The following is a 12906-nucleotide window of genomic DNA, read 5'->3' as shown; positions in this document are numbered from 1 at the left end:
CACTGGTTTGTTGTATTGTATCCTGTAGGTGGGAGATCTCTCTCCTGATTTGATGAAATTTGTATCCTGACTTGAAACGCTGTATCTTAGATTAATCGTCGTGTGGAAATTTACTGCCCTCTGTCCGTCTTTATTATTAGAGCTCAGCTCTGTCTAGCCTCCTACCTGTACATCAATGGTGATAGGACATGTCAAGGACCCCCTAATTCAGGGGTCTTCAACAGGGGGTCTGAGATCCCATCCTCAGAGTTACTACATTGGGGGCTGCCAAATCTTTATGTGATAGGAACTTTTTATTTTTTATTTTTACATGAACCACTTGAATCACTAACATCTTTATTCTGGGGGGTAACATTCGCCGAAAGCTCACAACGTGGAAGAGGTTTGTAGTGGGGGGGGGGGGGGGGGGGGGGGGGATGACAAAAGCAGACCATGAAGTACAGAGCAAAAGGTCAAGTTTACAAAGCATGAGGGGTTTAAGTGGTTAAATTAATCCTGTCAAACAAGTCTATGAAGCTATCTATGATGACTATGACATCTATGAAACAGTTTAATCTGCAACACCATTGTATACGATATGTATGTGGGGGGTCCCTGCTTTATCTCTCTCAGCTATTGGGGTCCTTGGCCTGGAAAATGGTTGAAAACCCCTGCCCTAATTGATATGTTTGCTTGGGGACCCCCGTTTGGAAAGATTTGGTGCCAGGGGGACCCCCCCATAAGCAAACGTCATATGGTGTTAAAATTGACAACAAAATTGATCAGTAGTTCTCAAAGTGTGCAGGTCCAAGGACCCCCTGGGGTCCTTGAAGGGGTTCCCCAGCACAATGTGTTAATATAGCATCACATTTAGTTTAACCACTTTAACCCCATGCATTTTATACTTTGGCTATTCAGAAATAGCATATACAAGCCCACAAGGCATTAGGGGGCCAAATAGCTTGAAATTAAAATGTTTGAGAAGCTCTATATATTCATTATCTCATTTTGCTTACTGAGGACCCCCTGGAAGCCCCTCAACGACTCCTAGGGCAGTGGTTCTTCAAGTGGGGACCTTGAGGGGGTTCCAGGGGGGTCCCCAGCAAAAGTAGTTAATACAGCATCACAATCAGTTTAACCACTACATCCATTTATACATTGGCTATTCAAAAATAGTCGATATACAAGCTCGATATACAAGCTTTAAATAATAATAATAATAATTTTGCATGTTCAACACACATCTTCTCTTCTGGTGGGGGTCCCTGGCACAAAACATTTTCAGATGGGGGTCCGCGGCCAAATATACATTTGATTTGGGGGTCCTTGACATGAAAACGTTTGAGAACCACCGCCTATAGGGAGTCCCTGGGCCCCACTTTGCGAACCCTACTGCCCCCCCCCCCCCCCCCCCAGCCCTGTGTGCGTGCGTGCGTGCGTGTGGAGCGGCTCTATGACAGGCGCTATCAGCTGGCCGCTATACGAGCCTGTCGTCTCTCTGCAGACGCACTGAAAGGAACGGGCAACTGAACACAGCGACGCTCCAAGAAAGAAAAAAAAACACGCCAACGCTCATTTTTTTACGCAGACGAATTTGAATTGGACAAGAAGAAAAGAAGAACGCGGCGCCCCGCAACAAGGTTATGTGGGCGACGACGACGCACTGCAGTAGTAGTGGACGGACAAAACAGTCGCAGACTTGAAATTAATCGCTATCGTTCGTTGTTTTCAATGAAAAAAAAACCCGGTTCGGGCTTTCATATCGATTAGTTTGACCGCCGAAAAAGAAAAGTGAAATCGATTCTCTCTACGCGTCGCTGGTGTGTAAGTCATCGACCGGGTCCCCCCTCCACCCCCCCCTCTTCGATGGAAGACGGCTAGAGGAGGACGGTCGGAGGAGCGCTCGAGCGTCGTTTGTGTTCATCAGAACATTAATTATTGGCAGCCTCGGTAACGGCTGCAAAACCGGAGACGCCGCTGGTGGTTTTTCCCCCTCTTGCCCCTCAAACCACCACCATGCCACTCGGCCTCATGAGAGAGGCGTCGGGACACCCTTCTTCAGAATAAAAAAAAAACCGAAAGCGCTTCTTCGACGTTCGTTCGTCGCTTTGGGGTCGGTTCCGTCATTGCTGCGGATTTAAATGCCTCTCTCCAAGGGCCACCGTCCCGTTTCTTCTCTGGACCGGTTCTTGTTGTTGGTGGTGGTGCTGTGCGGCGTTTTGTTGTGACACTGTCACGGGAAGGAGAAGCGTTCCATTAGACGCTGAAATAAAGGAAGGGGGGAGAAAGGGGTGTGAAGAAGCAAAGCCAATTCGACAAGAGATTTATTTTGCGGTGCCAGCCGCTCTACATTTGACCGTGTGTGTTTGTCTGTCTGTCCGTCCGTCTATCCGAGCACGGCATAAACAGCTGCAGCTCTTTTCTTTCCTCCCAAGCAAAACATGGCTGGTGAGTGGGGCTGGGGACGCTGGCACCGCGGGCTCTCCGCGCAGCAGGCTCCTCCATGCTAGCCGAGGCGGACCGTGGCAGCAGCAGCGCTGGAGGCTCTATGAGGACTCAGAACAGTATCAATAATAACGTAAACCCGGCGCCCCTCGTGGACCCCTCGATCTTCATGTCCAAGATGGAAGACGTGGTCATCCCCTTCTCGTCCGAGGTGCCCTGCGACAATAATGGACAGCGCATGTGGTGGGCTTTCCTCGCGTCCTCCATGGTGACGTTCTTCGGGGGTCTCTTCATCATACTGCTGTGGAGGACCCTCAAATATCTCTGGACCGTGTGCTGCCACTGCAACATCAAAAGCAAGGTATGATAAACGTCCCCCCCCCCCCCCCCCCCCACACACACACACACACACACACACACACACACACACACACACACACACACACACACACACTCAGTGTTAACCACTTAAACCCTCTACTCTTAATCTGTTGATAAAAATAAAAACCCAAAAGGATCTGGATTGGCCCTGATGTACTTGGTCCGCTCCCCCCCCCACACCATACACTGACTAAACCTTAAAAATAGCCAACCTCTACAAGCTGTTTAGACGCATTATTGTGAGCTTGGCGGGGTTCAAGTGGTTAATATTATGTCAACCCTCATGAGCCCCCCCCCCCCCCCATTAGATTTCTGAATACTGTTACTGTGTATTTTTGGTGTATCCCCCCAGCTGTAGTCTACTGTACAGTAGGCTGTAGGCTACTGTACTGTCACCGACTGGCCGCGAGGGTCCACTTCTTTTGCACAACACATTTAGTACACAATGTGGTTGTATTTTATACGATATGCCGCTTGTGCTGCTTGATAGGCCCTGGTTGGTGATTGAGTTTCCAGTGGCCTTCCCCTCACAGTGTGTGAGTGACTCACTGGTTAATTGAGCTGCTTTTGCCTCAGGTGTGTGTGTGTGTGTGTGTGTGTGTGTGTGTGTGTGCTCTATCTATCTGTAACAACAGACTATGTTGTAGGCTGTGTCAGTGGTTCTCAAAATATTTTCAACGGTCCGGGGGGTTGTTCGGACCTTGGACCACACATTGAGAACCACTGGGCTAATTATGTGGTGCACAGAACGATTTAATTCATTACATTTTGCACAAACCAGCTATGTTCATGGTTGCATTGCATGCTATGTTTGACCTCAATACACACACACACACACACACACACACACACACACACACACACACACACACACACACACACACACACACACACACACACACACACACACACACACACACCATGGTTGCTCGTTGCATTGCAATACCCTCCTATTATGTATGCAGAGATGGACTAGTTATCATAACAGCTGTCATTACGGATGTGGCTGTACAGTATTTAATTGTAAGCTCCAACTGAAGAGTTTATGTTGCATGGCATTGGGAACTATAAGGTCGGTAATCTCTTACTCAGAAACATGGTTCTTTGAAGGGCTATACGTCTTTAGTAGGTGATGGTTCTTCGTACCATCACCTACTAAAAAAACTATTGTGTTTAGTAAATGGTTCTTCATGTTTCTCCTATGGTTCTAGAGAACTTTTTTTTGTTTTTGTTCTTTGAGGAACCAAAAATAATCAACGAACCATTTTTCTTTGAGGCCTCTTTAATCACTTAAACTCTAGCATCTCAACTTTGGGCTTAACAGGCAAAAATAGCAGATCTACAAGCTCACAAACACACCACAACGCGACACGTTGTGAGCTTGTAGATCTGCTATTTACGAGAGAGCTTTTCGGTGTAGAGGGGAAAAACATTGGGGGAACAAGTATTGGCCCCCGGAAGGCACCAGTCCATGAAGTATATAGTCTCTGTCGGGTGGAAACCTCATATGTCCAAAACTGTTACTTTTCAGGATTCAAATTTGCGGCGCCATGCGCTTTGAGCTTGTAGATCTGCTACTTTTGATGCTTTTGTGTAACACTGTAGTATGATCAAGTGGGGTATTAATTTCCAAAAAAACTCAAAGTTATCATTTTGAGATGGGAGGTTTCTGTCCGACAGCGATGATAGTATAGGCAGGGTTTAAGTGGTTACAGGCTTCTGTATAGAACTATTTGATTATAGGTCTGAAAGGTTCTTTCTGGAACCAAAAACATGGTTCTTTTAAGTTCTATGGCACCACTCTGGTGAACACACACAGCAGATTCCGTTCCGGTTGGCACCTGTAGTTTGAAGGGGAGAATAAAAAAAGAAAGAAATGGGGCCAACGTGTGGGGATCTTTTGCAAGGCGCTATTTTACACATTCCACCATAGCAACCTAACGAAGTCCGCTGGGGATTATATCACGTCAACACGCTGACATCAATGCATGCCCTTTCATAGCCTGTGATATCTCTCCCTGCAATGTTAACGCCCTAGAATGATGCTATAGGAAGTGTATCTGGCTGCGATCTCCACCTGTTCTGGACCAGAGCATTGGCAGCCCACCCATCTGACCATTTGATGTGGTCAGATGGGTGGGCCGCGTGCCTTTCACGTTTATTTCAATGATCAGTCAATTGATTGTGTTGCGGCTTGGATCAGTGGAACTAACGTAGTATGCTTTATTTCCCTGTATCACGGTCAAAACCAAATTCTTAAGGCTTTTTTACATAGATTTTGGTTTTTTATATATTAATGTTATTGTTATTGATAAAATCTTAGTGTTATGCCAATTATTTGGGGGCCCACTTGCAATACTCACCGGTTGAGAAGCACTGCTCTAATGGGCTCATGGTGCCATGCAGCACAGATTGGCGTGTGCAGGTACAGTATAGGGCTGTCACTATTATGACAATATACATGACGATTAATTGTCAGACAAATAATTGGAAGAGAGACTCGTCTTTCCACGAGACATCGTTTGTTTACATCCAAATAGCCTTTGGATCGTCAAAAAGACTCAAAATAAGGTAAAATCCGCTTGCTGTTATATCAAATAATTGCGATTATGTAATAATTGTGATAGGCCTACTGTTTACAACAGGAGAAGAGGAGATGAACAACACTTTAATCTTGATCAAGTAGGTCATGTAATTCAAATAATCGAGAAGCTGCGTTTAAAAAAAACTATATATCCATGTCTTATACGTATATCAATGAATCGACAATCGACTAAATCGATTAGTCTGATTAACCACATGACCCTGTAATATACTTTGTTGTGCAATGGTTGGCGAGAAAAGAGAAAATAGCCGACATACAAGCTCACAATGCGTCGCAATGCAACGTGTTGAGAACTTGTATGTCTGCTATTTTTGAAAAGTATAAAATGGTGCTTAATTGGTTAATGATAATGTACGTATTATTATTTATTATTATTATTAATTAAAATATATATATATATAATTAATGATCTAAATCTGCAATAACTAATGGTAGTAAGGCTAATAATCAAATAATTGTAGTGGAGTAAAAAAAAAGAATCAATTGGAATTAATCTTTCATTAATCGAGGCAAACGTTTTAAAATGATCGTGATATTGATTTGATGAAGTCATATCGCCCAGCCCTAGCATGAAGATTCATAATCATACTCGTGCAGTTTCAGTGCTAAAATCCTCAGTGTTAAATTGACCCGGACTGTTAAATGCGTGTGTGTGTGTGTGTGTGTGTGTGTGTGTGTGTGTCGTGTCTTGATTCAAAAGGGACAGGCTGTGTCTCTCCTGCTGTTCCTCTGCAGAGGCTTGTTGGCAGAACACAGCCCTTTTTCCATCCATTTCTGGCCATCGTGAGATTCATGAGAGGTGTGTTAGAATAGAGCAGTGGTTCTCAAACAAGATGCCCCCAAATTGATATACATATTAAATTGATATACGTATCAAATTGATATGCATATTAAATTGATATACATATCAATTTGACCGTGGACCCCCATTTGAAAAGATTGTGCCGGGGACTCATAAGAGAAGATTTTTGTAATTCCACATTTTTGAAAAATAGCAACCGACTCCATATTCTAACCTTTTGTGTTTTAAATGAACGCCCTACTTGATCATACTACAGCGTCAAACAAAAGCATCAAAAGTAGCAGATCTACAAGCTCGAAACGTGCCGCGAAGTGACACGTTTTGGCTTATGCTCTATTTACCCCTGTTTTGAAATTTGCTGACATTCGTTTTGAATTTTTGGGAACTTGTCGCCTTTTGACAAGTTCTGGGATTGGGATCAATTATTAAGTGATTATTTGATTAAATTATATTAAAAAAACAGATAATCAAATGGATTAGTTTGATTAACTGGTGTACCCCTAGATGCTGTAGTGTCTGTGTCCGGCGAGGTGTCCTTTCCTCGGTCTGCTTTTAATTACCTCCGTGGGCAGGTTGTCCATCAAGGCATTCAGCTGTGACCAAACAAACTGTAGAAGACCTTCACGTTGTAGCGGTTGACACGGTGGCGCTCAAACGTTCTCAGGTCAAGGACTCCCAAATGTATTTGGCCGCGGACCCCCATCTGAAAATACTCGGTGTTAGGGAAAGAAATATGTCATTGCTGTTATCTCCATATTCTGACTTGTTGTCTTTTTTTTGTAAATTTGTGTGTGTGTGTGTGTGTGTGTGTGTGTGTGTGTGTGTGTGTGTGTGTGTGTGTGTGTGTGTGTGTGTGTGTGTGTGTGTGTGTGTGTGTGTGTGTGTGTGTGTGTGTGTGTGTGTGTGTGTGTGTACATATACACACAGCATGTATGTATATATGCTTTTTACTTGCATCGGGAGTGTCTACTACTGTGACGATGTCCATAGATGCCATAATCATAATGGTCATGCACACACACATCGTCCACCATACTGTACAGTGTGTGTGTCAGAAGATGATGACAATAAACCCAGGGCTGTGTGGACATAACGAGGCATCCATCTTGTAGCTCTGCTGCTGTTGCGTGATCTGGTTTGCATCTCCTGTCTGCTAAATCCCTGCTTCCCAACCATTTTTTTTGGGGGGGCGGTCGTGAACCAATTCTTTTGGGCCGTGGTGTGAATAAATATCCAGGTTATTTTTCTGTTGTGCCTTTCCTACAACAACAACAACAAATATATTCCCCTACCATAATGTTTTTTTTTTCTAAAATATTTCTAAAATATTCAAAGAAAGAAAAGATTTTTTTTTTATAGGATTGAAGTGATTCATTCCTAATGTATCTTTGTACGCTGGGAGGCCTGGGGAGACGCCCTACTCTGGGAACCTCCTGTGGTAAATGAAGACGAGCTGGAGAAGGTGAAGTTAAAATAACGTTTCTGCCCGACAGTGACGATGTGAATTTGGGCGTCCCTTGACATTGAAAATGTTTGAGAAACACCGCTCTACTCGGGAGGGGGTGTGTGTTTGTGTGTGCGTGTGTGTGCGCACACACTAGAACAGTCCTCTTGGATGACTTTGGAAGGGGGGCTTGACACTTGGCCGACGAGGGAAGAGGCTTGTTAGGAGTATTAAAGGAGGGGGAAACCGGATCTGCGTTCAGCTGACTGCTGAGGCCAGTGGCCATGTTGGTATGTGTCAGAAATGGGATGCATATTTGGAAGGTGGGGGTGGGCGATACTAGGAACTCACACAATCAGGGGCGAGAAAATGAATGCGTAAAGTCGGAGAGTACGGCTTTCGGAGGGGAGGTGGAAACTTCTGGGGGGGGTGCAAAGATGAAGGGTGGGTCGGTGGGTTGGGTTTGGGGTGAGAGGTGGTGTTGCATAGCGTGGCGTGTCCTCATCCTCACTCTGTCGCCCGTTGTTGACTCACGGCTGTGTTCCCCCCGTTCTCACAGACGCTCCTCCGTCTTCCTCTCCCAACAGCGTTATTAAGACTTCTTAGGTCTGGGTAATTAACCCAAAATAATCCAAACCCACATTTGGAACCAATAACCCACTTGATCTTGCTCATGGGGCTTAATCGAATAATCGTGAAGCAGTTTTGTACCGACAAATCGACCCGGAATTGTATTTATAGATTTGTTTTAAATCGGCTAAATAGATTAGTCTGATTAACACTTTACCCTGTATTATGCTTTGGTGGTGTGCGAAAATAGCCGATCTACAAGCGGCTTCTATAGATATCCCATTTTCACCTGCTATTTTCTTTTAATTGTGATCGAGGCAAAAGTTAGAAGAAATCGTGCTATTGATTTGAAGTCATATATCGCCCCCAGCGCTAGTTGACACACACACACACACACACACACACACACACACACACACACACACACACACACACACACACACACACACACACACACACACACACACACACACACACACACACACACACACACACACACACACACACACACACACACACACACACACAGAGCTGCGTCCCCATCCATCTCCTCTTCCAATAGCAGTATGACTCCTACAGGCCTAATCATTTACAACAAAAGGAGGAGGATGAAAATGACAGAATGGAAAATCTCCTGTGTCGAGGGATTTGGCACCTGAGCCGTGGCATCATGTTGTGCAAAAACCATCAAGTGGTTTGTGGGTATTTTGGAGGTAGCGGTCCCTCAGGCTCTCTGGACCGTGAAGCGTGAGACACTTACTTTGCATTCTTACAAATAGTGGGATGCAAAAAGTGACACGTCGGTTGAAGGCAATTAGCCAAGTAAGTTCACAAGCTATTATTGGACTCAGCTTTATATGTATTTACTGTACAGCCAAAACCAGTGGCTAGAAAAGCAAGCTTGGTAGCTCATTAACCCATTGATACCGGAAGCGCATCTGTGAGTCATTTTAAGATTTCTTTGGCTATTCAAAAATAGCAGATATACAATCTCATAGCACGGCACTGAGATTGCCGCGCTATGAGCTTGTAGATCTGCTATTTTTTAGGAAAAAAACGTGAAAATGTGTTCAAATCTTTGAATATGTAGGTTGTACACATTTTCAACACAAATCTTTGCTTCTGGGGGTCTGTGGAACAAAATATTTTCAGATGGGGGATCCGCGGACAAATACATATAATTTAGGGGGTCCTTGACATGAAAACGTTTAAGAACCACTGATAAGTAGCAACATAATAAAAAATAAAAACACTTTTAGGATTTAGAAGACATTTTGTAGAATCCCCCAGAAGCAAAGATTTGAGTTACAAATGTTCGCTTTAAAAAATATATATATTTCAAGATTTGCAAAAAAAAGATTTGCAAGATTTGCAAAAAAAGATTTTACACAAAATAGCAGATCTACAAGCTCATAGGGTGGCACTCGGTGCCGCGTTATGAGCTTGTAGATCTGCTGTTTTTGAATAGCCAAAATAAATCTTAAAATGACACGAATGATGCTTTCCCGGTCTTAAAGGGTTAAAGATGCTAGGTACGCTATCCCAAGATTATAGGTTCAAATCCCACCGCAGGTGTACTTTTTTGTTTGTTCGTTTTTTTTACTCCAAACCGTGTCAGATATCATCGTCCGTCGGGTGGAAACCTCATACGTGTAAAATGTGTTTTCTGTGAGCACTCTGTCTGTAGATATTTGAATTCACACGTACAGTTTTTTTTGTTAAAAAGAAAGAAAAGAGTGCAACCAGTAGCTTTAACCACATTGACCCTTGTGTCCCTTTTCTGGGGCAAACATTTGGGGGAAATGGCGGATCTTCAAGCTCACGGTGTGTTGAGGCGAGACACGTTGTGAGCTTGTAGATTGGCTATTTTTGGCCAAAAGAGATGAGGGAATAAAGGAGCAGATCTAGAATAGAGCCCTGGAGTATCCCGGTCATATAAGGGGTTAAGTGGTTAAATTCAGAATTCTAAGAGGTTTTCTGCTATACAGTAGATATTAAATTATTAGCACACATTTACATAATTGATATTTTGTTGCTGTCGTGCAGAAACCTTATCGCCATATTCTAACTTCTTGTGTTTTTTCGTAAATGAATGCCCTACTTGATCATACTAAAGCATTAAAAGTAGCAGATCTACAACCTTGAAACGCGGGGCGAAGTGTCAGGTTTCAAGCTTGCAGATCTGCTAATTTAGCTATTTCTCAATTTGAATCCTGAAAAGTAACGTTTTTTGGACATGTGAGGTTTCCATCCGACGGCAACGATATAGATTATTGGTGCTTCTCGGCTTGACGTTTGCAGATTGCATAAATTACTCTCTGCCTGTTCCAGAGCAAATCCCATGAATCTGATCCTCGCTCAGTCCTACCTTAAAGGAGCACTTCACCCATTTTCAACCTTATCTTCATATAATTGTTCCTCACTAATTGTCATTATAAGATGGCACCATTTTCGTTTACTCACTCTGCGTGAGTGACTTAATTACCGCTTTCTTTGTGAACGGTCCTCGCCGGCAATGGAATCTGTAGTCGTGGTTACAGGTCCATAGCCCGGATGGACGGTGGGTACAAATGGCGGGTATATGGACTACTACTAGTGTGTTATAACCATAGACTGTATAAATGAGATGGACAAACCCCCTCCGCTGCTTTCTACAGACCGAAAATGAAGCCGATTGCTGCAAGACTAGTAGGTCCGCCATCTTTCAATACGCGTCAGAATGAGTTCAGACCATTATTGGTTGGGTAACTTGTCAATCAAGAGCGGGGGGCGGGGAATGAATGCTATTGGTTGTGTAGCGTGTCAATCAAATCATCTCGCCCCTCCTAGAGAATAGCCTACTTTATCGTCAATTTTATAATAAATAGAACCATAATTTAGCAAAACGCATATCCTGATGATTGAAAGGAGACTTTAAACTAGCGACTGGAAGCATATAGAATTTATGACAATTTTTATTACAGTAAGAAAATCTAGTCTAAAGTTTGTCAAAAAACCCATTCACTTGCGCTAAAATAAATTCTTTCTGAACTCACAGGTCGGCGCAGGGTAAAACAGCGCCACTCTGGCCATTTTGTCGGCCTCATCGTAAATATCTCAGCCTTGCCCCTTGGTTATAACAGTGAGAATGAATGCATTGCTGTACCTGAAACCCATTAAGACCTGAGGTTCATTCTACAAATGCCTTCTAAATCAGTAGTTCTCACACTTTTCAATATTTTTCAAAATGTTTTCAAACAATGGCAGATGTACGAGCTCGCAGCGCAAAAATCTAAAATGACACTGATGGTGGATTGCAGATTTGCATGGGGTGGGTGTAAATGTTGTCTTCCTCTGTGTATGCCCTCGTGCTTGGCAACGGGCCATCTGCATTTCGCCAGAGCAGCAGAGAGCAACACCCCCTCCCCAGCGTTGCCATGTCTGCTTATTATAAGCGACGTTGGACTTGTTTTTCCGTAAAATTGCTTGTACATATTGCGTACACCTGGCTGCTTATATCTTTCACAAAGTCTGGCAACAGTGCCCCTCACCCCCTGCCATCAGCTGTCGCTCTCACTAACGACCTCGCACCACCACTATGGCCCTGCCTGGCCCAGTCCGGTCCAGCTCTAGGCTTTCTCAGTTCAGTCCTGACCAGGCCTGGAATTTTGTCATTTTAGGGTCCATGGAAATAACAAATTAAGGTTTACGACTTAAAGGTTGAGGATGATTTCATTTGAATATAGTACAAGTACAGTATAACTATCAGTGAAATATAACCTGTTTATTTCACAAAATAATGTATTGGAAAATTACCAATATTTTTACATATTGGTCATATTGGTCTCCTCAATATTTGACACATTCAGCCTTTTTTTTTTTTTCTTATAATTTTTATCCCACGATTTTGTAACCCATATTTTTTCACCCAGTGCCAATTGCCTATGTAATCCTGGGCGCTACTCTCCCTCTGCCAGCCTAGGGAGAGCCCAAGCTGAAGATAAAGATGTTATTGACTTGTGATTGTACTGGGCAGTAATGACTTTAGTTGATTTTACACAATTTAAAATATAGTATTTCTTAATTAATAATATAAGGACTTTTTGATCATCTAGATCACACGAGTCCAGAGATACTGTGTACCGAGTTTGTGTGAGTTTTGGACAAAATAGTCGAGTAGTAGCAAAAAGTGTGTTTTGAAGAGAACGCGAAATGGCGAAAAAAATTGTCTGGCACAAATGGGCTGGGCCTATATGGGCCGGGGACATGATCCAAGGAATCCAGGGAGAAAAGATTTCGGGGCAGAGGTTCTTCCTTGGCCTACGGGTCCATTTGGTTCCATTTGTACACTCTCAGAGTTACTCACCCGTAAGGGGCCATTTGGAACCCCCTCAAGGAACCATGAGGGTCCCTGGACCCCAATTTTAGACCCACTGGTGTAGCAGAGTGTTTCCAGTGAGCCAACATGCACAATATTAGCACCCTGACTCTGTTTGACCAGAATGGAACAGAGCCTTCATTAGTATCATTGGCAACACCTGTGAATTTCTTCACAATATGACTGCTGTGCATAGAGCCTTTCGGTCCAGTGGTGACTGACACACGGACGGACAGGTGTGAAAACCTAGTCTCCAGCCTTGGGCCGTCCGGCCTGGCGGACACAATAACACTGGAACCAATCTCAATAGACAAATAATCAAT

At 43.6% G+C, this 12906-nt stretch overlaps 1 protein-coding gene across 4 annotated transcripts in view; it reads left to right on the top strand.

The window, feature by feature from the left end:
* Positions 1 to 1596: 1596 nt before the first annotated feature.
* Positions 1597 to 12906, top strand: part of kcnma1a (potassium large conductance calcium-activated channel, subfamily M, alpha member 1a) — a 268520-nt gene continuing 257210 nt past the window's right edge. For all 4 annotated transcript variants that reach the window (XM_084075448.1, XM_084075447.1, XM_084075446.1 and 1 more), the window contains exon 1: positions 1597 to 2785. In XM_084075448.1, the coding sequence (XP_083931574.1) occupies positions 2483 to 2785 (303 nt within the window). In that variant the 5' untranslated portion in view covers positions 1597 to 2482. The remainder of the gene's footprint in view (positions 2786 to 12906) is intronic.

The sequence above is a fragment of the Gymnoscopelus microlampas genome (genome assembly GCF_963454915.1).
Source record: "Gymnoscopelus microlampas genome assembly, chromosome: 13".
NCBI classification, from domain to species: domain Eukaryota; kingdom Metazoa; phylum Chordata; class Actinopteri; order Myctophiformes; family Myctophidae; genus Gymnoscopelus; species Gymnoscopelus microlampas.
Note: the sequence above shows the minus strand (reverse complement) of the source record. Positions and strands in the feature narration are given on the sequence as shown.